The 26,416-nt window shown below is 41.6% G+C and overlaps 1 protein-coding gene across 4 annotated transcripts in view; it reads left to right on the top strand.

Annotated features, from left to right (window-relative positions):
- Positions 1-266: 266 nt before the first annotated feature.
- Positions 267-26,416, top strand: part of pam (peptidylglycine alpha-amidating monooxygenase) — a 73,202-nt gene continuing 47,052 nt past the window's right edge. For all 4 annotated transcript variants that reach the window (XM_083929626.1, XM_083929627.1, XM_083929628.1 and 1 more), the window contains exons 1-12: positions 267-353; positions 2,752-2,889; positions 13,333-13,450; positions 15,890-15,947; positions 17,008-17,095; positions 17,900-17,991; positions 19,103-19,186; positions 22,276-22,324; positions 22,579-22,646; positions 24,519-24,599; positions 24,687-24,763; positions 26,124-26,227. In XM_083929626.1, coding sequence (XP_083785752.1) covers positions 2,798-2,889; positions 13,333-13,450; positions 15,890-15,947; positions 17,008-17,095; positions 17,900-17,991; positions 19,103-19,186; positions 22,276-22,324; positions 22,579-22,646; positions 24,519-24,599; positions 24,687-24,763; positions 26,124-26,227 — 911 coding nt within the window. In that variant the 5' untranslated portion in view covers positions 267-353; positions 2,752-2,797. The remainder of the gene's footprint in view (positions 354-2,751; positions 2,890-13,332; positions 13,451-15,889; positions 15,948-17,007; positions 17,096-17,899; positions 17,992-19,102; positions 19,187-22,275; positions 22,325-22,578; positions 22,647-24,518; positions 24,600-24,686; positions 24,764-26,123; positions 26,228-26,416) is intronic.

Genomic DNA, 26,416 nt, shown 5'->3' on the forward strand with positions numbered 1-26,416 from the left:
CTTACAGGATCTTTTTTTTTTTTTTATCACATTGGTGGAAATGGGCTTCCATGATTTTGAGGTATTGAGTCACTATTTATGGATACTAAGTCATTATTTAAACATATTAATTCATTGTTTTGCAACATTATTATATAACAATACTAGGGCAAGTCATTATTATTCGGGACCTGCACCCATGATAGGTTATTATTTCGAGATGTAGCCTAATTACAAAAAGCGGAAATGGGCTTCCATGGATGAAGCTTTTATTCTGAAAAGGTGGTAGTGTGGTTGGTGCAGATTCTTACCAGCGAGAAACAGGTTATCCCTTCAACACAGGCGATAGAAAGACTTCGAGCAGCAGCGAACAGGTACCATTTTGATCTACACAGCATCTCTTTGAAATGTCCCGTCGAGCTTAGCTCAAGGTACACCCTAGACACCATTAATGAAAGCTCCGATTCTATGTTTAACCTGTCAAAACACAAAGCAACGCACTAGGTAATGATAGCTAACGTTAGCTCGTGTAACGTTACAATACATTTATTATCTACTAACGGAGCTAACCAAGTTACAGCGGATCTTCTCCTCACAGTTTTCTCGCTTAGACAGGGGGTCTGGTGTGTTTACACGGAACGTTAGCCCCAGTAGCATCGCGCTAGTTAAAGATGGCTATTTCCTTTTGACGCTTCCTGTTCAGATTAGGCGTGACAGCTGTGTATCCGTAATTATGACTTTGCGTCATGGAAAACAAAAACAAGCATTCATTTTGTACTTATTGATTCAATATATACGTTATGTGTTTGTGTCTTATTGTATTTCCAGCTAAAAGTAACATGTCTTTTTCTGAGCCAGTATTAGTGCTATTTTTGACCATTTGTTGATTCAAAAATGAAACCAACAGCCGTGTACCATAATGCTGGAATAATAAGACAATTATAGATAAGGTTTAAGTTGGCTGTAGACGTACATACACGTGAAAATGCGTTTTCTGGTGCAATACGTGCTAGGGTCTATGAGTGGGATGAGCCCTGTTTCCATAGTTTCCTCAGTAGAGTGTGATGTCAGCACAGCACTGCCCCTTCACACTGCTGCTCCTTCCTTCAATGTTAACAGCGATGAGTCACCAGGCAACATGAATAGCTCAGGGAGGTTTCCTTCGCCATGAAGCATCCTGTGGGTCTGGGCAGTACGCTTATATGATACTGTACATACTATGGCACCATGAGCATCTGTCAGCCATCAGAGACTGTGCTTACCATTTATACAGTGGTTGCTATCATCCCCAAAAGCCTGATATGACTGTCTCTATGACAGTATTTTATTTTTGCATTAAAGTTTGAACATGGGGATTGAGAAGAACACCGCCATCTTGTGTCTCAAGATTGTGGTCGCAACAACAACAAAAAAATTACAGCAGTCGGGTTGCCAGGTTTGTTGTCGAGTGTGTCAAGCAATTAGACAGGAGACCGGAGTCTGTTTGAGCCAGTTTGAACCCATAAAAATCACACCATAAAAACAAGTATTGCAGAGGAGTTTGACTGACAGTTAGCGTTAGCCATTAGCATTAGCCGTTCCAGCTAAGTAAAGATGAAAGTGATGTTAGCGATCAAGAGAAAAGTAGCCATTTGCGTGTGCATTTTAATGGCGTTTCTCTCCTTTCTCTCAGTCCATGGAGTGAATACTTGGCCTATATTGACTCTGGTTTTTGCCCGTCTCAGCTCACTGAGCTGCTGGGACAAATAACACCCCCTTCACTGAGGCTCTGAAGCAGCTGCAGGATTGGCAAACTGCATTTCACCCAGTGCCAGCCTACAGTAGCTGCACCTGAAAAACAAACAACCCTGGCAACCAGCAACGCCCAACGCTTTTGGCTGCTACCATGGAAACCGAACGGGACAGAAAGTCATTGTCAAACCTGTCAAAATGTTTAAAATATTAATTCAGACTAAATATATTATTTTAAGGAAAAGCAATACTTTAATTCAGTACCCCTCAAAACGCTCAGCTCAGTCTGTGTGTCACCTGCTGCCTCACTCGCTGCGCTGGGCTGAGAAATAAAGTCAATGAATCGGTTAAACACTGTTGATTTCTTCCCATAGAGTTGACATGAAAACTATTTTGTTTTGGTATATTTTGGGTGTCACACTTTTCAAATTTTGACCATTTGGTCGCAGTCTGGAGCCCTGATATGCGTAATTTATGGGGAAGATGGGTGGGTTGCAGCCCAGTATGGTATCATAATTATTGATAATGAATGTTAAGTAATATAAACACTAAAGTGGTAGATTTCCTCAATTTAGCAGTAAAAAAATAGGTTGTCTGTGCCGCCTCTGAGATGTGGTTATCCCCATTTCAGACCTGTTTCCCCCCAGTCTCCCAGTGTGTGTATGAAGCATTCATGGTGGGATGAAAACTGCACAAGAGAAAAAGAAAGCCCAACCACAAATTTAAGTCGTAATGTATAAGTAACCCACCCACTACAGTTACTGAACTGTGGAAAAAACTGATCAACAAGATCAAATGCATTGACAGCTGTGTTACTGGGTCCCATGTCTGTGCTTGGCTTGTTGTCACATCACCTTGGCATTCAGTTAAAACATGCTTTTTTCAGGCGGTTGTTCCAGACTTTTGACCATTCTAGCTACTGGGACAACCCAAGTGTAGATTGCATTCTGACATGGTCAAGGAGTGATCAGTGAGAAACATATGTGACAGGCACAGTCTTATGCAGTTAACCCACCCAGTCTTTTCCCTCTTTTCCCACAGGATAGTGCTGACGGTCTCTGTTTCACATTTCCAACCCACAGGCGTTATGGGAGTCCCTGTGTTCTGTGTAGTGGTGCTAGCATTCTTCTGTCATAGTCACAGCCTGGAATTACAAAACCCTCTCTACAGGTTCAAAAGGTAAGAAAGAAATCTCTTTTTTGTTTGGGATAGAATGGTTTGGAGGTGTTAAATGTATTTTTGCAAAGTTTAAGCTGTTAATCTGCTAAGAAATACAAATGTTCTTACATCTTATTCCATTCTCTTGTTTAAAGCCCAGTTCAAAGCAAAAGATTTGCAACAAGACGAGTTGAAACTTGCAACTACTTGCAACGTGCAGGTTTGCAACGTTCTTAAACCTGCCAGATCAGTGAGACGTCCTTTTAAAGCTCCAGCTGAACTTTTCATTTATTTTTCAAGTCTACCAATTTAACAGTGCTTCTCTTAGGACTGACTCGCACATTACTCAATTTTTATCTGGGAAAGAGTACTACGAAGTTATGAGCGCCGCAAACCCTAATCCCTAACCGTCAGTAAGAACCGCAACAACTCGAGCAGCTAGCATTTCAGCTAAGCTAGCTAGCATGGCCGCTGCTGCTCTGGAGCTGCCGGACACCGGGGACAGTAGCGCCGACTGCGGAGGCCACCCCGACCCAGTCACCAAGAACAACCTTGAGGCTTTATTCAGCAAACAACGTGATAGCTTCAAAGCAGACATGACTATCCTGATTCAACGATCAACTGAATCCCTGAAGCAGTCAGTCGATTCCGCCTATTGCACCCTGTGCGTCTCCAGGTCTCGTTCCGTAATGAGAACTTATACTTTGACTCTCCACAAAAAGCCCAGGATTTCTACAACGAGCACATTGCTCCCACCAGCCAATGATCTTATTGAGGACGCCAGCTATACCTAGTCCCAGTGCATGGTAAAGTTTGGATGTTTATAAATAATCAGATTCAGAACAGATGTGCCAGAATGACATTGTACATGAATTTACAGTATATCCAAGCTATTACTCATCTGAATAATGTGGTGTGGCACTGGCACATATGTATGTATGTCAGTCAGTTCTCTCTTTGCAATGTATATATTTCTCTTCTCCTTTCCCCTCCCTAAAGGTATTATTGCACTACCCCTTTTATTGTAAGTTAACATTTTTATTTTTATTTTATTACTAGTTTTGTAATTTTTCCTGTTTGATATGGACATGATGGAATTGCTGGGGGCTATTTAGGTTATTCCTTTGTAACTTGATTGCTTATATGGGTGTACTGCCACCCCCCAACTATATCCTTTTTTGCACCTATTGAACATTGTAGACACATATGCAGATACAGGAGTCCTACGTGTATCTGCTCGGCAAGTGTTTAGGTCACATATTTATGTCACACGGAAGAAACAGGGATTACGGAGTCCCACTGCTAGTTCTCGTTCTTAGAACAAACTTAGGGAGGTTTCGGTGTGTTTGTTTGTTCCCTGTTTTGATGGACTTTGTGTTGGGGAACTGGGGTGGTAGATCTTACAGATTTCCTTTTATTTCTATTTTTGGCTATGCGATTTTAACACTACGTCCCTCTGCAAAGCAGTGTTTCTTCCTACCATGTACTTACAAGTTTGATAATGGCTAACACTACAAAAAAGGGTTATCTTGTCTGAGATGTGTTTCTTGGAATGTTTAGGGATCAACGGACCAGTAAAAGGGGTAGAGTATTCTCCCACTTAAAGCATCTTAAGACAGAAATTGCTTTCTTACAGGAGACGCATTTGATCTCTAATGACCACCATAGGTTAAGGGCTTCATGGGTTGGCCAAAGCTTCCACTCTAACTTTAGCAGCAAAGCAAGGGGCACAGTGATTTTGATACATAAGAAAATACGGTTTTGCCCAACCAATGTTATAGCTGACCACCAAGGCCGGTTTGTTATAGTCTCAGGCTCCTTTGTTAATGTACCTGTTGTTCTTGTTAATCGCTATGCACCTAATTGGGACGATGAGGCATCTATTAGGAAAGTAATCTCACTTCTACCAGACTTAACTTCTCACCACTTAATTTTAGGGGGCAATTGTACGATAAACCTTTTGTTAGAAAAATCCTACCCACAACAGGATTCTCCTTCTAAAATGGCCAAAGCAATTTTATTGTTAATGGATCAAATAGGAGGTGTGGATCCATGACGCTTACTCTATCCTGCTAAAAAACAATTTTCATTTTACTCTCATGTCCATAAATCATTCTCGAGAATTGATTACTTTTACATTGACAATTATTTTCTCCCTGCTGTCATTAACAATATATTATATTCGACAATAGTGGTATCCGACCATGCTCTATTACTACTCTATCTTTCGTTTACACTTTTACAAAAGACACGTCCTCCGTGGAGGCCGAATTGCACATTGCTTAACGATGATGACTTTTGCCAAACGATCTCCAAAGCAATTGACGACTGTCTTATTACCAGCAAGTCTAATCTCATATCCTCATCTCTACTGTGGGAGACATTAAAGGTGGTAGTCCGAGGAGATATTATATCTTACTCTGCAAGACTAAATAAACTTAAAGAACAAAAACAGGAACAACTCATGGAAAGCATAACAGAATTGGACAGAAAACTGTCGATTTCTAAATTGGACAAGGTGAGACAAAACCTTCAAATGGACTATAACTTGCTGTCGACAATAGAAGCTGAAAAATTACTCTTACTCTTACTCTTTACGAGCATGGTGAGAAGGCAGGAGGCCATCTGTCACGCCAAATTGAACGGTAACCCCATCTGTCATAAATGAAACCTTTAAAACATTTTACTCTGAGCTATACCGACGAAACAAACCTGATGAGTTTCCTGGATAACCTAAATTTTCCACCCATATCCTCTACTCAGAAGAGCGGAATGGATAGACCCTTAGAATTTTGTGAAATAGCAGACTCAATCTGAGTAATGCAAAGTGGCATGGCCCTTGGCCCACACGGCTAACCTATAGAGTTTATCAAAAAAATTTGCTGATAAATGAATCCCTCTCCTTTTAGACATGTTCAATGACTCTCTGGACCGGGGAGCTCGGCCTCAAACTCTCACGAGGCATCAATAACCATATTATTAAAGCCGGGTAAAGAAGATGCAGGTTGTAGTTCTTACCGTCTCATCGCCCTTTTAAATGCTGATTACAAGATCTTAGCTAAGGCACTGGCCTTCCGACTTGAATCGATTATGCCAAGCGTCATTTCATCCGACCAAACTGGGTTTATGAAGAACTGACAGTCTTTCTCCAACATCTGCCACCTCCTCGACATTCTTTTTTCGCCAGCATCCGGAGAGGTGGTGGTCTCCCTGGATGCGGAGAAAGCTTTCCATAGGGTTGAATGGAGTTATTTATTGGAGGTCTTTAAAGAGGCTCTACATTGGGCCATCACGATTGAGATTAAGGGAATCCAAAAAGTCGCACTCAGAGTTACCTCAGCCACAGAACGTGAACACGTTTTTCTAGTCCAGGTTCACGAGAAGTGAGAGGAGGGAACGTAAACAGCCCTACACACAGCATCTGAGCTGAACAGACCAGCGTAGCAAAAAAAGAATGCTCTACTAGGGCTGTACGGTATGGTCTAAAATTTATATCACGGTAGAATTTGAAGCATAGATGGTAACGCTATTAAATCATGGTATATTTAAGTACAAGTTTGAGGTTTGAGTTACTAGTTACTTTACCAATTTAGATTTTTTTCTTCACACTGATATACGCTCGTTGCAGAGTAAACACACAGGCTTCACAGTGACATTTAGAAAAAAATACTTCTCTGTCCTTTTGCTGTTGAATTGCCAGTATTCTGTGCCAACCTTTCGTTTTTTTTAAAGCAAAAAGAAACATTGTGGTGATGATTTAACCGTGGATTTGACCAGACTGGAACAATTGCAAGAACAACAACAACAGGTGGGCAGTGATGCAGAAGCACACTACGAAGAGCATAGCAGGAGAGCGTGGAGCGTGTGGCTGCGCGCCTAAGGGAAGCGCTTGAGCAAGCGCTTGAGCAGGCCTCCCAGCGCGGCGGTATTTGACAATCTGAGGGCCTACTCACACTGTCCTTTTGGCCGCGGCCAAAACCGTTTTTTCAGCTAAAGCCTAGTACCTTTAAGCAGTGTGAGTGGACCCGCTCCGCGCTCATCTGCGGCCAGCGGACCGTCCACGGCCTGCTTGAAAGATGTGGGCTTTAGCGGAGCCGTTTTTCACATGTACGAGCACGAGCGTGCGCACGTGTACGAGCACGAGCACGAGCCCTGCGGCAGTAGCGTTATGTCCGCCTGTTCGGACATGTAAATAGAAGGACGGACCATGCGCGGACATTTAACAACAACAACAATGGCGGTGAAAGGTTCACGTTGGTGTGGTGCGGAGGTGGAGTGTTTACTGCAGATTTGGTCGGATGAAAATATTCAAAAACAGTCGACAAGACGCACAAAAACTCAGAGGTCTGTGGAAAGATTTGTAAACAAAGCCACACACACGCGATCAATGCTTGTGACGTGTTACGGCGTGATGGCGTATGGACAGCAAGAAGCATTGGCCGGCCCTGGCAGTGTGAGTACAAACGGGGCTGGGGCGCGGGGGGGAGAGGGAGGGGGGACAAGTACCCTAAAGTCCGGGTCTCGGTCCGGGAGGACAGTGTGAGTACACTCTGAGACAGTTTCACTGAGATGTGAGAGAGGACAGCAGTCAACACTGCAGCATGGTACAGACAATGCAAATAAATGTTTGACCACTGCCTCGAAGAATATGAGTATTAATATGACTGGGAGGAGTGGATTCATTTATAACATATTCTTCATGACCCAGCCAGGTTTCAGTCAGACAAAGTAAATCAATATGGTTATCTGATATCAGATCATTTACTAAAACAGCTTTAGATGACAGAGATCTGATATCAGATCATTTACTAAAACAGCTTTAGATGACAGAGATCTGATGTTTAAAATACTTTTTTTTCTGATTTTGTTGCACTATCGCAGATTTTGTGTTGATTTGTATCAAGTTTTTCGATATAGCTCCTCTTCTGTTCATTTTTGATCTGGTTAATTTAGATGATCACGGGGCAGACAGCGTTTGTATACTATACTGAGCTGGAAAATGCTCCACAGGGAGCGCAGAGAGGTGTATAAGACTGTGACTCTGCATCCTGATCCCAACACTGGGTTGGCATGGTTTTAGACCGCTAACAACGCAAGTCAAGTTGGCAGGGATCCAGAGAAAATTCCGACATAATTTTTGCATATGCACACACCGACTCCACATTCATTTTAGTGACCTCCGATTGACGTAATCAGGTGTCATTACCGCCGACGTGAATAACAATCTTAGCATATTTACGTTTATCCTTAGCCAGCAATGTCGCCCGCTCTGGCCCCTGGGACGCATTTTACTATGGTCCCTGGTGTGGCTAAATTCACGTTTCTCAGACTGGAGCTGCCAATAACCAGTGTTGTTTTCTCAGCAGGTGTGTCACTGAATGGAGAAAACTTGATTGAAACGTGAACGGGCGGATGGTTAACCATGGGCTACGGTTTAGAACTATGCTTTCCTCTCACAATCACCCAGGAGCACCCTGGCTGCTTTGGGATTGCTGGGGGAGGGCTGGCAGAAGCTAACGCTACACTATGTAGCTTCGCACCGGCTAGAGTTATAGGTGGCCGGCTAGCTACTGTAGCAAAAGACTGAGCTTCCATGGTGCGGAGCTGTGCCTCTAACTCACTGAGCCTCGCCTCCAGTGCTACAAATACACTACACTTATTAAATTTACTATTATCACTAAAGGAGGCAGAGGAGTAGCTAAAAATACGACACTTAGAGCAAGAGAGAGCAAGAGAGAGAGCGGGGGAAGCCATCACAAGCCGTGAAGCTAACTGCTAAGCTAAAGTGGCTAACAGCGTGTAGCGTTTAACATTATGGAATTAGAAGGAGAGCTGGGAGTGCTTCAGTTCAACTAGTGGATGTTTAAATGTTAAGCGGTAGTGAGCCGCTGTGATGAATTTTATAGCAAAAACAGCTGAATTTAGTGAGAGTAGCAAACAGTGAAACAGTGAGTGACCAACACACAAGCACCAGAAATTATGAATTAGAGATAGATATTATCAGGAAGAGTAACCCTCTCTCTTCCTGTTACCGTAACAACAAGCAACAAACAAAACGACACATTCACTTAAACAAAACTATAAAGACTGATCAGATAGGTAACGTTATGTTATAGGTAATGTTATGGTTAACATGAAAAACTAAACATAGAGGCATTCACGAGGACAGCTAACGTTACCCAGTCTCTTTCTGTTTATCCGTCACTACGGCAACCTCGTTATTGATCTTGTTTTATGAATGTACTAAAAGTAGATTTAGTACATTGACTAAATTAATTAAAAAATAAATAAAAAGCAGATTTAGTACACTGACTAAATTAATTTAAAAATAAATAAAAAAAAGTAGATTTAGTACATTGACCAAATTAATTTCAAATAAAAAGTAGATTAGACTTTTGATAATTTCACGTTTCAGGACCCCTAAAATCACTACAAAATTAATATTCATCTAGTTTGACGGATACACCACTGAAAAATGACGACATATGCGACCAGACAGACTGTAAAAGACCAGGGGGTGAAGGCTAGCACCGCAGATGAGGCAGGTGGTGACATTAGCATGGCAACTATTGCTAACCTCTGGGAAGAGCACCGTACAGCCCTATTTGCCGAGTTCAAAGCCCTCTCTGTCGATCTAAAAGCCCTCTCCATCGATCTTAAAGCCTCCTTTTCAACGCTTGAAGCAAAGCTTCACATCCAGTGTTCGAGCATGCTCAGAAAATAGGCTCCATCAAGACGATCATCTGCTAACACTGTAGGCCTCCTGTGCCACACTACAGAGAGCAACGCTAAGCTGCTGGCTAAAGTCAGCAACCTGGAGTCCAGCAGCCGGTGCAATAATCTCCGTGTGATTGGCCTAGCTGAAGCAGTGGACGTGCTGCTGCTGACGCCAACAGCCTTCTTCACGGAACTGCTCATGGAGGTTTTTGGCGAAGGCTTTCTGGAATCACTGCCAGAATGTGACAGGGCTCACCTCACGCTAGCCAAGAAGACGAAGTCAGGGCAGAGACCACGACCAGTGATTATCAGGCTGCACAGATACCAGGTGAAGGAGGAAACCATACACGAAGCTCACGCAAGGAGAAGCAAGCTGCAGTACAGAGGCTCTGGTTCAGAGGACTACGCACTGAAGGTCGTGGAACAGCGCCAGATGCACTGAGAGGTGATGTCAGAGCTTTACAACCTGGGCTTCAGACCCGAGTTGCAGTTCCCTGGGAGGCTGGTCATTGTGATGAAGGACGGAAGGAGGAAGGGGCTCGCTTCGGTCACCGAGGGTAAAGGTTTCATAACATCCACCAGAAGACCTGATAACTGCGAAAGGCTGTTGATTTCATCACAGACGAGCAGCTGTCATGTTATCTGGATGGCTGTGAGTTGATGTGGTGCTAACTGCTGTATAGCTGTGCTTGAGCCAGCCCCAGACTGGCCAGAGTTTATTTTTAGACTGCAGCACTTACAGCTAAAGTCCTGACGGACTGCTGATATTCTGTCTGTTAAAGACTTTTGAACAGAAATCGCTAAATGGACATTTTAACACATTGGACTTTTGACACACTGGACATTTTTACACACCGTGGACATTGACACACTGTTAACTCGAGATCCAGTGTTTTCTGATATTTTTTGAATTTCCGTACTATGTGAATTCAGATTATCTTTAATTGGCCTTAATGCCAGGTACTGGAAGCTGTCAGCATGCGGATTTCAGTTTGATATTATATATTTTCTTCACAGCTTTTTGGATGTTTATCACCCACCGCCATAGGGTTATCTGAAGTACTGTATTGAAGTACTCGTTCGGTCGAAGTGTTTTTACTGCATCCTGGCACTGGCTGATGTGCAGAGGCAACCTGCACTAGTATAGTGTATGCATTCTGGCCCAGGGTGGACGGCGGGGCCTTATATAGGCAGGCATTCTATTTATCTTGTTTGATGTGGAGAAATGCCTTCATGGCCTGCCTGCACTATCTTGTGCATCTTGGCTCCCTCTACTGGCTGATTTAGTTTATTTTACACGTCTTTCACTGTCTATCCAGAATTACTTTTTATTATTATTGTTATTGTCATGTGACTTAAGGGGTCAAAAACTGTTAGTTAAGGGACGAGACCTCGGAAGCTGGGAGCTGGAGTACTCAGAAGGAGTTTTCTTCTATGGGTGTAGCCCTCAGATTGGTCACAATGTTCTTGTCTCGTTTCCTTTATGTTGTTTTGTTGGGTTTTATGTGTGATTGGGTTCCATTTTATTTTGTTCTGTTTTAACCTTCCTCCCCTCTCTCTTCCTCCACTGCTACAGAATACTTTGAGTCATGCAGTGACTTTCTAACTCATTATTATTGTTTCTATGGCTAATGCTGTAAAGACAGGTACTGGAGTGCATCTAGTTTCCTGCAATACTAAGGGAATAAACAACGCGATCAAAATCGATAAGGTCCTGACACAGTTACAGCACCTTAAGGGGGATGTGATGTTTCTGCAGGAAACACATCTCAAATCAGCTGACACCCCTTCAAGAAAGCCTTCGACCGGGTGTAGTGGGGCTTTCTATTTTTAATTTTGGAGAAATTTGGCTTTTGATTCTTATTTTATTTCTTGGGTTAAGCTTCTGTATGTAACCCCCGCTGCATCTGTGAACACTAACAGTGTCTGTTCAGCATCGATGGTTACCGCCCCTTGAGGCACCTAAGACCTTGAGGCCACAGCTCACCGCTGAAGCTTCAGCAATGGAAGCTTTGAACATTGCCCACTCTGGTTCAATGCCCCCAACCTCCACAGGGATGCCAGAAAAGTGTGAGGTGTGAGTTGAAGATCTCTTGGACAGGGGCCTCCTCCAGACGTTTCCAGTTCACCCGCACTACTCGTTTGGGCTTACCTGGTCTGTCCAGAATCTTCCCCCGTCCTCTGACCTAACTCCTCACCAGATGGTGATCAGTTGACAGCTCTGCCCCTCTCTTCACTCGAGTGTCCAAAACATGCGGCCTCAGATCAGATGATACGATCACAAAATCGATCATCAACCTTTGGCCTAGGGTGCTCTGGTACCACGTACACTTATGAGCATCCTTATGTTCGAACACAGGGTTAGTTATAGACAATCCGTGACTAGCACAGAAGTGTTGTGCTAGTTGTTGGGCTAGCTGTTTTAGGGGGGTGAGAAGAAATGTGTCTCCTCACCCCCCCCCATTTTATACCCTTTGACCTGCCTTGATGTCGCTATTTATGTTTAAATGGCACCTCCTGTACTAATCCTGCAGTGTCTCCTTGCAGACTCACTTGTGTCGCGACCTCCTCTGACTGTCTTACGGTCTGTTTTGTGTGCGTCAGCGTCAGGTCCGCCGTCAACTGCAGCCTGCGGGAGAGCTCTTTAGCCATTATCCCGAGGACAATGCAACAATGCAAAAATACCCATTCGTGGATAATATTCCTTCTCAGAAAAAAGCAATCTTTAAATTTGTTAAACTTCGCCATAACGATGACAAAGTCATTGCGGTTCTCCTGACTCCTCCATGACTTGAAAAAGTTTTCTGCCTCGTGGCTATGGCATAAATCAGGCAGCTGCCCTGGACTTGTCCCTCATCCTTGTGAAGTTTTGCTGCAATTCTGTATCGCTTGAACCGTTGCTTCCACAATGTAAAGTTTTCCGTTGGTTTAAACTTGGCCATTTCTTTTCATCTTGCTGTCTGTCTTCTTAATTTATCTCTTGGTTGTTCGTTGAACTACTTCTGACACCATGTAAAATGATCGAGGGTCGGCTTGATCCATTTATATTTAATGGCAGCGCAAACATGTAAACAAACCAACTTAAGAAAAGCGTCTTCCGTAACCAAGGCAACAATACATTACTGCTCTGCATTACAAGGTCACAGTTGCTGTGGGAATATTAGTTCCATTATATACAGTATACTGTAAATGACAATTGTGATCTCAATATTGATCAAATGAATCATAATTATGAATTTTCTATAATGGAGAAGCCGTAGTGTGAGCTCATTATGCTGTCACTTCCTGGGACTGTCATCCACACTCATTCTGTGAGTGAAGAATGGCTTAGTAGGCATGGATTTCAAACTGACTGTATTTTTGTGTATATGAGTTATTGTGTAGTGTAGCTAGGCAGTACTGTTACTGTGTCCCAAATCACGCACTGCAGGCGAGCACTTATGACGATCGTATTTGTTCTTCTGTTTATTTTTCCAAAAACCTTTCCAACAACTCTTCTGAGTCAGTGCACCGCCAAAAATCCTTGTGATCCTCTTTTTACATTTATAAAGTGAATGTAGTTGTTGCTGCGCCGTTGCGCTGTTGTTCCGATTGAGGATGTTGAGTGTCCATCGAGCCTCACTCAGTGGATTGGCCGTTTTAGAGTGTGCGACTTTCGACGTGAACAAACTTCCACTCTCAAAAAAGACAGTTTTAGGGTGTCCTACGCAGGAAGTAAAGCACATTTTTCCTTTGTTCCTTGTTAAGGTCACAGGAGAAGGTCTGGGCAGATCCCAGTGACTGTGTGTCTACGACTAAGCAGGGCTTAACAGACTCTCACAACTTCTCTGTCGACATCCGGATGCCTGGTGTTGTCCCAACTGTGGTGAGTCTGCTTCTTTGAAACTTATTTAGGAGTCGGTTGACTTTATCATCATCACCATCATCATTAGAGCCGAAACAATAAATCAATGTGAAGTTGAAATTGTCTTGATCATTTATTAATCCTTCAAAGTATTTTGAAACAAAAATACCAAACAGACACTGGTCCCAGCCTCTCACATGTGACTGTTTGCTGGTTTTCTTCTATGAAAGTAAATAGATCGATAGATGGATAGATAGATAGATATACTTTATTGATCCCAAGCTGGGAAATTACAATTTAGCAGTAGCAGCATTAGACACAGTAACATAACACAGACGCATCAAAGCAGTGATATAAAATGCAATGTAAAAAGATACATAGGAAATGTATAAAAAATGTATAAATAAGTGGTCTAATTAGTGCAAAGTAAGTTGCAGTGAACAGATTATGGAGAGGAGAGTGTTGTACAGGAGAACGCTGGGGGGAGGGTTGAGATGTCTGCCTGTCTTTCCCCTTTATCCCTGTGATGTGCTTCATTCCTGCCCACACATCCCTCACACTGTTCTGTTGGAGTTTGACCTCCAGCTTTCTCCTGTAGTTGTCCTTGCACGTCCTCAGCATCTCTCTGAGTTCGTGCTGCACTCTCCTCTGCTCCTCTGTCTCCTGACCTGAAAGCCCTCTTCTTGTTCAGGAGTGCCTTCAGGTCACTGGTAATCCAGGGCTTGTTAGTGGAGAAGCAGTGAACGGTCCAGGCTGGCCTGGTGGTATCCTTGCAGAATCTAGTATAATCTGTAGCGCAGATGGTCATTTTGTCAATGTCCTCTCCATGTGGCTCACAGAGTACATCACAGTCTGTTGACTCGAAGCAGTCCTGCAGTGCCTCAGCGATCTCCTGTGTCCACCTCATCACTGTCCTGGTGTGCACAGACTGCCTTCTCACAAGAGGGACATATATATTAGGGTCATCATGACCAGGTTGTGGTCTGACCTGCCGAGGGGGGGGAGGGCTGTGGCATCATATGCGTCCATAGCATTAGCATATAATAAATCCAATGTTTTATTGTCTGTGGTGGGACAGTAAACATACTGATGGAAATTATTTAAGGTTTTGTTTAGTGAGGCATGATTAAAATCACCTGTGATAACCATGCACGCATCCGGATGTTCAGTCTGCAGTTTTGCTGTGGCAGAGCTGATAACTTCAAAGGCCACCGCTGCATCAGTTGACGGGGGGATGTAGACAGCGATAAAAATGGCGTATGTGAACTCCCTCGGCATATAATACGAACACATTCCCACGGCCAGCAGTTCAATGTCCGGGGTACAGAGAGGTTCCTTCACACAGGGATTGCGCCACTTCTCACTCACATAAAGTGCAAGCCGACCATCCTGCTTCTTCTTCCGACATTTGGAACAATCTCTGTCTCTACGTAGCAAACAGTAACCGGGAACCTCGACGCTGCAGTCTGATGATGATGATGAGTATGTGCGAGTGCAGCCAAGTTTCACTGAAGCAAAATAAGCTACACTCGCGGTACTCCCTCTGGGTCTTCACCAGCGCTGAAAGTTCGTCCATCTTATTGCCCAAAGACCTCACTTTTCCCATTCTAATTGCTGGGACCGCTGGCTTATGTCTTCTTCTTTTCTCCCTCTGTTTGTTTTCAGCCCTGCGTCTCCTCTTTAGCTCCTGTGGGACCACAGGTCTTCTCCGGGTAGCAGCACAGGCTTACACAGCACAAGCAGCTGTTCACGCGTGTAAACAATGCCCCCACTACTACCGGCAAGGTTCCCTGTTACAAAAAGTAAAAAAAGTAACAGAAGAACGCGGAGAACAGTAACAAAACTTAGTCCAGCTGTTGTCTCAACCTTTATGTACAGAATGTGATTAATTCGACAAAACAAACGAAAAGACTGAAACCAACAAATAACCAAGTTAAAAAAAAACACGACAGTAGACAAGCTGCTACAAGCTGCCGCCTGAGGCAGCGCCAAGTGAATATCTCTGGATTTGGGACTGTTGGTTGGACAAAACAAGATCTGAAGATGTCACCTAATGTGCTGGACATTACTCACTATTTATATATACTATATAGCTCTTTTTAGACCAAACAGTTAATTGATTAACTGAGAACAAATGCAGCAAATTTACATCTACATTTCAACCACAGGAAATAGGAAATATCCAAAGTGTCAAATATATAAAAACTGACAATGTGTCTAGCAGCATCAGACAATGTTTCATTCATAAATACGTTCTGTTGGGATGATATGTACTGATGGCCCAGGAACGATCCTGGCAGAGTTTGCATGACATGCATAAACTGTAAACATAATTGTATTTTTGTTAAAACATCAGTAGCTTTTTACTCTGAACATCAGTCTAAAATGAATGTATCAAAGTTATGGCTGATCTTTATTCTTCAGTAATGAATATGATCATTCTGTTCTTTTATGTTTCAGTCAGACACTTACCTCTGCACAGCATTTTCTGTGCCAACCAGTCGAGATGCATATATTGGTGAGTATGTCATCTTTGAAATATTTTTAGTTGACAGACAACATACAGTTTGTAGCCCTGCTGTCAAAGCCAACATTACTGGTAACTACGCAGAAGAGATGATATGGTTCGGCTGCACGCTGCTGTAATAGCAGTAATAGTGGAAGTAGTAGCAGTAATAGTAGAAGTAGTAGTAGTAGTAGCAGTAATAGTAGCAGTAGTAGTTACAGTAGTAGAAGCACTAGCAGTAGCACTAGTAGAAGCACTAGTAGTAGCACTGATATTAGAAATAATTGTAGCATTAATAGTAGAAATTATAGAGGTAGTAGTAGCAGTAAAAGCAGAAGTAGTAGTTGTAGTAATAAATTAGCTTGTTTGTCTTGATATATTAATTTATGATTCCTTTGTTGTATACAGATGTTTTTTAATCACATATGTTCAAACATATTGATTAAAGTTTGGGCTGGTCACACATTTAAAAATCAATGTGATGTAAATTCAAAATATGGATTTTTTTTATTAAGCATGTTTGATGATGCTGATGATGAGGATGTGGTGTCTAAACATTAGTCTGTTTGCACACTGAAGGCCTGTAAAATGTGTTTGGTCCCCTGTGGACTTTGCTTTCATTGATCTGAGAGACACTCAGCAGATCCAGAGCTTGTGTCTGAATTAGTTCAGCAAATCTAGTTGAGACAGAAATGGTCACAGAGAATTGAGTCTTCATACACAAACCACACATCTTCTGCCGCAGGCTAAAAACGCATCTCTTGCGACTGCACCTTGGCTAAGAAGATGATCAAGAGAATAAAGTTAAAAAATAACAAATAAATTAATAATTAAAATTAACAGCACTTATATGTAGCACTATATAGATTGGCATATTTTTCAAGCTACCGGACTTACTTAATAACTTGCTCTTCTGGTTTGTACCCTAATTGTTGAATGCACTTATTGTAAGTCGCTTTGGTCAAAAGTGTCAGCTAAATAAAATGTAATAATAATGTAGTGTAATGTTGGGTAACTAACTCAAGCATTTAATAACATGAAATATTTTAACCACAGTACTTTTCTTCCTCAGTGGACTTCATACCTCGTGCCAGTATGGACACAGTTCATCACATGATTCTGTTTGGCTGCCAGACTCCTGTGTCCACCAGCAGCTACTGGTAATATACACTTTTAGCACAGGCACAGAGGCTGTTTAATCACCATGAATAGTCAGCACTATTACTACATCCTGTTGTAGCAACTAGTAGGACTGTTCAGCAGTGCTAGGATGTAGCATTGTTTTTTTATTGTGTCAGTGGTGCACCTAACACCAGCAGGATGTATTACATCTAACTACATCAAAGCTGGTTAAAATAACTTCCGGTAAAACATGTTTGATTATAAGCTTTTTTAGTCAATTACAAGTAAAAATTCATTGGGTTAATAGAGTTCAACCCGCTGCTGTCCCTTTCTCTCAAACTAAAAATATAATAACGTGGTGAAAAGGAGCCCTTTCTTCTCTTTGTTAGTATAATCTGGACTGCTGGTCATCTATTTATGCCTCTACTTGTCCGTCCATGCATCCTCAAACATTCCAACAGTTAATTTATCTTCATTGTTCTCAGTCATTCTTGCAAATTTCTTTTTATCTTTCACTATGATGAGTCTGATGGTAGCGCTGAATATTCCTTTTAATAAAAAAAAGGTGCAGTGAACACGCCAAGCCCACTGGCTTCATTGACATCTTTGAAAAAACAGGAACTGGCCTATTTTTCTTAGAAAACCCACACCCACAACACACAGGTACAGCATCAAAACAGTTCAAGGTAAAGGCAGACGGCTAAACGACTCAAGAACTTAGACAAGAAACAAAAACAAACAAACACACACAGATTGGACCCTTAGGCTGACTGCTTCTGGCCAGCGGGCCATATTTATGACCCTGCTCTAAGTTGTATTCATTGTGTTGCTTCTATCTCAAGGGATTGTGGCAGTGTACAGGGCACGTGTGAGGATGAAGCATCCATTATGTATGCCTGGGCTCGGAATGCACCACCTACTAAATTACCCAAAGGTATGTCTCAATGATTACTACAAGTCACATTTTCTGTATTCACTGACCTCAAGTTGTATCTAGCCATGTGCTGAGATACTGAGTAGTACTGAGACATTTTACACTATAAATAAATAAACTTGTTAAGCCTTTTTATTATGTGGTGCTGACATTAATGAAAAGCATTTCTGACACTCTTTCACCTCTTCAACATTTGTTGCCACCAGTGTGTAAAAGCGCACATTTGTTTGAGCCGTCAGAGCCGGGTGTTTTACCCTGATCAGATATGGCTTCCGATATAGACTAATTAAATCAATCGGATATCGGATGAATGAGGCTGATCCAGCATCTGATCCAGTAATTTGTTTTTTATTAATATCATTACCTTATTTATTTTTGCTGCTAATGTACATTTTGTTATTTGTCAATATATAATAAGTGCGTTTATATCTGTGTTAATTTGTTACCTTTTTTTTAACAAGGCTAAATGTTTATGTCAAGCCATATGCCTTCACTCACATGGCAAGGTATACAGTTCAGTCATTCAACAGTAGGATCAGATCGGTATTGGGTATCGGCCGATACGCTCAGCCCAGGTTTCGGTATTGGATTGGATCAGAAAAAACTTGATCGGTGCAATTCTAGTGTTTTCATTTGCTATGTTTCTGGCACTTTCTGCTTTTGCTCTTCATAATCCACATCCCTCACAGCCTACAGTTTATATAGGGACTATTTCTTTACTAGAAAATATTTTTACTGAAAAAACATGAGGTGAAGACAGATCCTGTACTTGTACCGATGGGGACAGTGGGTCATCCTCTATTCGATAGATCGGTGGTTCGATTCCCCAGCTCCTCTGATCCACACGTCGAAGTGTCCTTGGGCAAGACACTGATGTCCACTGCCATCAGTGTGAATGGGTGACTGTGACAAGTGGTGTGAAAGCGCCTTGAGTAGTCAGAAGACTAGAAAGGCGCTATATAAGTACAAGTCCATTTACTATTTACCAAGTCCCTCCTGATTGGTCAAGTATGGTTTTTATGTACAGTTTTTCTACCTTATGTCCGTTGTTTACATCTCCACGTCTCTCATGTCTTTCTCTAACCTCTGTTCTTATCTGTTGTCTCATCAGATGTTGGGTTTAAAGTCGGAAGAAACTCAAGAATTACCCACTTTGTGCTGCAGATCCACTATGGAGATGTCGTTGCTTTCAGAGGTGAGTGCACACACAAATTTGATCATGCCTCCGCGTCAGTTATAGCTGTGGCCAGAGGCAGAATTCTGGTCCAGAATGAACTTTCCGTCTAGCGCCATCACATGGTCCACATTTGTAGGTTTGAGTAACATGTCTCATCATATATTGGTTGGATTCACATGAAGGTTTGTACTCACCTGGTGTGCCCGCTTCAGGATGAATTGTATTAACTTAGGTAATCCTCTGACTTTTTATCGAGCACCACCTTCAGGCCACATTTTTGGTTGCAAAAAAACACAAACTTAACGTTAACTATAATAATCGCTATAGTAATGTGAATACGAATAACAAGCTATGGCAGTTAATATGCCAGAGGGATATGAATAGTATAAACTATTGCAATTAAGAAAAATGAATAATAATGGTAAATATAATCTAATGATACGAGTAGTAATTATAACAGATGGCAATACTAGTAATATGATTGATAATGTCTTTATGGCTGTGAATATAACAATTTTTAAAACTAATGATAGAATATATGAGTAATAGTAATAATAGCAGCAGGAAGCGTCATGCAGGACCAAGGCAGCAGGCACCACCACGAGACCTGTGAGACGACAAAGCACAAACCACTCCGGGGAAGAAGTTGAATTAGTAACATGCATTGATGAGACATGAATGATACAGACAGAGAGGAGAGAAGCTCAGAGTATCAGCAACAGGATTATCCCCCGGCGGACAAGTCCTATTGCAGCATTATTAAGGGCTCATAAGCCCTCACTACAAGCTTTATCAAAAAGGAAAGTTTCAAGTTTACTTTTGAATATGGGGACATGTCTGCCTCCCGAAAAAACACTTGGGAGTTTGTTCCACAGGAGAGGAGCTTGGTAGCTGAAGGTTCTGCCTTCCATTCTACTTTTGGAGACTCTAGGAACGACAGGTAGCCCTGCATTCTCAGAGCGCAGCGATCTAGTCGGGTAATACAGTACTATGAGCTCTTTAAGATATGACGGAGCCTGACCAATAAGAGCTTTGTAGGCAAGGAGAAGGACTTTAAATTCTATTCTAGATTTTATAGGTAGCCAGTGCAAAGATGCTAATACAGGAGAAATATGTTCTCTTCCATTTTTATTTTAGTCGGTATACAAGCTTCAACATTTTGGACCAATTGGAGACTCTTAACTCTTAACATTCTCTTAGACTTATTGGACCAGCCTGATTATAAGGAGTTGCAATAGTCCAGCCTAAAAGTAACAAATGCATGGACTAGTTTTCTAGCTTTCTCAAAAATGACACCAAGATAACTTACTGCGGCGCTGGAGGACAACACAACACCATCCAGAGTAACAATATCTTTAGATATTGAGTGTCGGAGTCCTTCGGGGCCAAGTACAATAACTTCAGTTTTATCTGAGTTTAACATGAGGAAATTGCAGGTCATCCAGGTTTTTATTTCAATATAACATTGAAAATTTATGGAGTGCTTCCTTATAATATTACCTAAGGGAAGCATATATAAGGTGAATAGAATCGGTCCAAGGACAGAACCCTGTGGGACTCTGTGACTAACTTTAGCTCTATCTGATAAATAAGACTTAAACCAGCTTAATGCAGTTCCTTTAATGCTAATTAGAGGCTCCAGTCTCTGTAACAGGATGCGATGGTCAATATTGTCGAAGGCCGCACTAAGATCTAGTAAAACAAGTACAGAGACAAGTCCTTTGTCTGAAGCTATTAGAAGGTCACTAGTAATTTTTACCAGTGCTGTCTCAGTGCTATGATACGATCTAAATCCTGACTGGAAGTCCTCAAATAACTCATTATTATGTAAAAAGTCACACAGCTGATTGGCGACAAATTTCTTGAGGATCTTAGAGACAAAGAGGAGGTTAAATATAGGTCTATAGTTGTCTATATAGACTGGGCTTTTTAAGAAGAGGTTTAATTACAGCTACTTTAAAAGACTGTGGTACATAACCTGCTGATAAAGACATATTAATCATATCTAAAACAGGAATACTAACTAAAGGTAAAACTTCTTTAAGTAATCTAGTTCGAATAGAGTCTAGGAGACAAGTAGAAGGCTTTGATGCCGAAATAGTAGAGGTTAATTTGCTAAGGTCAACTGTAGAAAAGCAGTCCAAGTATACATCAGGTCGTACAATTGTTTCTAAGGTTCCTGAGTTTGAAGAAAAATTGGTGCCAAGCGAGTTGATTTTGTCTCTAACAGTTGTAATTTTTTCTCATTTGAGAAGGTCATGAAGTCGTTACTACTGAGGGTTATAGGAATACATTGCTCAATAGAGCTGTGGCTCTCTGTCAGCCTGGCTACAGGGCTGAAAAGAAATCTAGGATTGTTCTTATTCTCCTCTATTAAAGATGAGTAGTAGGCTGCTCTGGCAATACGGAGGGCCTTCTTATATGTTTTTTGACTTTCTTGCCAAACTAATTACTTCCTTAAATTTAGTTATAGCACTATCAGATAAACATCTAGTGTAGAAACTTTTGCCATGAGGTGAGTAGTCCTGTAATATAAATTCAAAAGTTATTAAATAATGGCCTTATAAAATGGAAAGACTGTTAATCACACCATAAGCCAAAACAAGGTCGAGGATGTGATTAAAACAGTGAGTAGGTTTATGTACACTCTGACTAAAACCAATCGAATCTAATAGAGAGATAAACGCAATACTAAGGCTATTGTTATCAACGTCCACGTGAATATTAAAATCTCCTACAATGATTACTTTATCAGATTTAAGGACCACATTTGACAGAAACTCTGAGAATTCAGGCAGAAATTCAGAGTACGGACCAGCATTGGTACACTATAACAAGTATAATTGGCTGCACAGTTTTCCAGGTTGATTGTGAAAGACTAAGACTGGTTCTGTGGCATAAACCATGTTACATACTCCTGGTGAATTATCTTGTAGTGGGTGACACCCTGTTGCGGGTCAGTCAGGGAGTGTGAAAACCACGACTTCAAGACTCCAGATTACAACACACTAAACTAAGCATCACTATTGACCTTTATGAATGTTTGAGTTTGAATTGAAATAGTTTATGAGTGAAAAAAATTGAATCTAATGTTTTTTGTCCTACAGACAACCATAGAGACTGTTCAGGACTTACCTTAAGAATGACATTTAAACCGTGAGTATTAACTTAAAAACATGAACCTTTTTGTTGATTGCTGATATAACAAGTAAAGGGAACTGTGAAAAGCAGTGCTTTTATGAAAAAAGAGTGTCCTTGTTCTTAGAGTGACTTTGTGTGTTTCCTTTTAGACCATCAGAAATAATGTAAATGTAGACTTGACTAGAAGGAATAGAAGGAACTGTCAGGGGGAAAGTGATGAAAATGTGTCCCCTACCCTCGAACTTTGAATTTTTGTGCCCTCCTTAAAGGCAGCCATTCATTGCTGGCATATACCTGCTCATGTCTGTGGATACAGCTATCCTTCCAGGAAAAAGAGGTATGTTTGCTGTATTTTCTCCTAGATGTAAATTTGTCAAGCTCAAACATATTTAATTAATCCCATAGGTTAGTTTGGAAGACATGGTCAAGCCATCATTTCTGCGTTGTTTGTTTTTTTCTCTGACAAGGCAAGAGGGAGAGCTGCTGTGTAATTTCTGGTTTTAATCAGCATTGCATTGCAGCTAAAATAAGCTAAATTACTTTTGAGTATTTTGCCAGGCTAGAAAGTAATCCAGAATGGAACTGCCTATCAGAAACAAGTACAGCTAAGGTGATAGAATATGATAATGATAATAATTATGGTGGTAAATATGATAAATGATATGAATATTGGTAATGACAGCTGTGAGACAATGAGAAACACGACTGTTAATGTTTTTATGGCTATGAATATAACAGATGATGATGAATCCATGATGGATTGATGAACAGCAGAGTAAACAGGTCTATGTAAAGTGTACAACAGCCTGATATATGGTAGGGTTGAGTTATGGAAAACAGTGTTTGCCTGTATCAATATTTTAGAATATTAAGCAAGATTCATTATGTCATATTAACATAATATGGTACATTATGATCTATAGTGAGGAGAATGAAACATAGTATAAGGAGCAATGGAGCAGTAATATAGTATAGTGAGCGTGCGTGCGTGTCGTGATCCGCGTATTCTGACAGATCGCAGCATATTGTAGGTCTGATTTAGCCCCCCAATGTGCCAGCCTGGACCCTACATATGTTGGCGGCCCGATTTCCATGTAATTAGAGTTTTGCGGCTTGCCGGCACATTAGGCGGAGGTGTCGATGATGTGAACTGCAAACCACAGGAACGAGACGGCAAGTCATCACCTGGTGGTCACATCAACCGCCAGGATTAGCCTGTGGCAGAGAAAGACAGAAAAGAGGAAAAAGTTCAACATGACCAGGAGCGCAACTTTGTGCTTCACGTCACGTCATATGTCAAGGCTACGTCTATCTCAGAAAGCCGGCTTTTGGGAAAAGAGGAATGTTATCCTTGGTTTTACATAGACGGGACATCAAATAGCCGTCAATGTGACGGCTTTTCTGTATAAAAACACCTACAGTCTGAGGTTCATACAGCTGTTGTAAGGTCTAATGGCAGCATCCTCTCCTCGCTAGTATGTGCTTTATTTAGGCAATGTTCTTGTCCAGCAGTTAGATTTAATTAAAATACCAATGCCTTATTGTACTTAGGGATAGGAAGCAAGTACCAGTTCCAGTTGAGAACCGGTAACATATTGGAATCGAAACTGGAATTGCATGCCTCTAAGCTTATCAGTTCCTTTTATCAATGCCACCATGTTTTTAACAGTTCATTGCTTAACAAGGATGTCAAACTCCTGCATCTATGCTGGTGTCGGAGTCATGGTTGAGAGGAAGAAATCGTCCTGAGAATGCCATTATGATAACATTAGCTCCCCTCAGGCAGGCTTATCAGATTTTTTCTTTGAAAAACCTGAATAAAAAAGAAAGCTGTGCAAACATTCTCTCATTTCATCTACACTGTGTTCACACATAAAATCCCATTGATTACCATTGGTAGTGGAAGATGTTTAATTAAAGCAGTTACATTTATTTTGTATTGGTACATTACCCAGCCCTAACAGCCCCTGTACGAATTGGTGTACAGCACTCCACTTTTAAATGTTGCTGCTATGTAGATGTCCACTGCCATCAGTGTGAATGTTTGTGTGAATGGGTAAATGTGACAAGTAGTGTGAAAGCGCCCTTGAGTAGTCAGAAGACTAGAAAGGCGTTTATAAGTTCAAATTAATTTACCATTTAACAAGAGGGGCTGACATGGGGTGGTACAATGATCGCAAATTAATATCACTCGATTTTTCTTTGTTAGTTACAAATGCAGACATCGCCTGTGATTACACTTCATATCCCATCTACCCGTTTGCCTTCAGGACCCACACACATCACCTCGGTGAGTCACATCAGAGAATTAAGCAGTCCGTTTCAGAGCACCATTTATCAGTAGCAGTGGTAACCTGGAGGTGTGTTATTGTCACAGGTAAAGTGGTCAGTGGCTACAGGATCCGAGACGGGAGGTGGAGCCTGATTGGGAGACAGTCCCCTCAGCTACCACAGGTATGTTCTCACATCAGAAGGCAAATAAAATGCCTTTTCCCAGTTCATTTTTGGATTATTTATTAGTCGAGCATATGGTATATTTAGAACTGTAGTTTCACTTTCACAGCACTGTGTTAGACTGTCGGACTTACGGCAAAGCCGTAACTAGCCGATCATTTTTAATTCAACTGAAACACTGCAGCCTGTGTCGGAGTCACACACGGAGTGTGTGTTTGGTGCTTCTGGTGTGTGTAGACTGGTCTGTGTGTGTGTGTGTTACAGTTGTTTTCCGGTGATTTAATGAAGAGAGAAACACAGTTTATGGCCGAGCTAATAACGCACAGAGCGACTCCTTTCAGATTCATGCTGTGGCTCACAGCTCACTTCATCTTCACACACCCCTCAGCCTGTAAAGTGCATGATTCATTACACTGCGAGATAAATCATAGAACAAATTATAAAATGATAGACATTTTTCTATTGTGATACGATACCAGTGGTGGTTGCTGGTCTTTCAAGGAGGGGAAGCAAATTTTTTCGGCCTACATCATAAATGTGTTTGTTTATTTATATGTAAATTCTAACCCTCGTTCCTTTTCAAGAAAATTATCTGTGACCGTGTCGTACCAACTAGGCGTCTTTTCCAGGACCTGGACCAGTGTCCTCAGCTGCCGCTGCTTGTTGGGGAAAGAAACCGCAGAGTGACAGAACAGAGTCGCCAAACACAATGCTAGTTGTTTTTAACAAAGACAAAGTTGCTGGGGATCTTAAAGTCTCCAGATCAGTTCAGAACAACGGAATGTAAAACTTGCAAAATGCGCCGCTGGATGTTTTTTTTTTCAAGATCGCTGATTCGCTCATTTAGCTGTCAATCAAAAAAAAGATTCCGTCTCAGACAGCTCATCCAATCATCATGCAAAAGCCGAGCTTCTGGGCCAGCCCACTGTCCCATAGACCCCCAGAGACGCTGAACGTCCGATGGGCGGGACAAAGCCCAGCACTTATCCAATGACCCTCTAGTTTGGCTGCAGTGGAACAACCCGCTCTACGCTTCCCCATTGAAGTCAGAAGAAGCTGAGCGTCCGACTGTGTAAAGAGCTGTTGTGCTGTGGGGGTGAATGAGAAGGAAGTTGCTCCGGTTACCTGTGATAAGGAGCTGATTCTGATCAAAAGATGAAGGCTTTCTAGCGCGTATTTAGTCAATGAAATGTTCACACTTCAGTACATATTTTACCACTTTTTTTTTTTTTTTTGTGATATTTTAGAGGAAGCTGTACTTCCCTTGCAGTCTTAGAGCAATCACCACTGTACGATACGTATCGTCATATTGCACAGCCCTAATCCTGACTGTTTGCTCTTGTATGTGTTTTCTCTCCAGGCTTTCTATCCTGCTAATGAGGAGCTGAATGTGAAGTATGGTGACACTATTGCAGCCAGATGTGTGTTTACTGGGGAGGGCAGAACCTCTAAAACGTATATCGGGTGAGTTCTCTTACTGTATATAACCCAATGCACCTAAAACATTATATACCACATTGTAGCTTGCTATAACTCAAAAGTACTTTTTTTAGTTTAGGTTTAGTTTCTTTAACCACTTGAATAATATATGAGCTGGGCTGTCTGATTGCTCATGCAGTGTTACAGCTTTGTAAATATTGTATTTACTGTGTG

The sequence above is a fragment of the Echiichthys vipera genome (assembly GCF_963691815.1).
Source record: "Echiichthys vipera genome assembly, chromosome: 16".
Lineage (NCBI taxonomy): Eukaryota > Metazoa > Chordata > Actinopteri > Perciformes > Trachinidae > Echiichthys > Echiichthys vipera.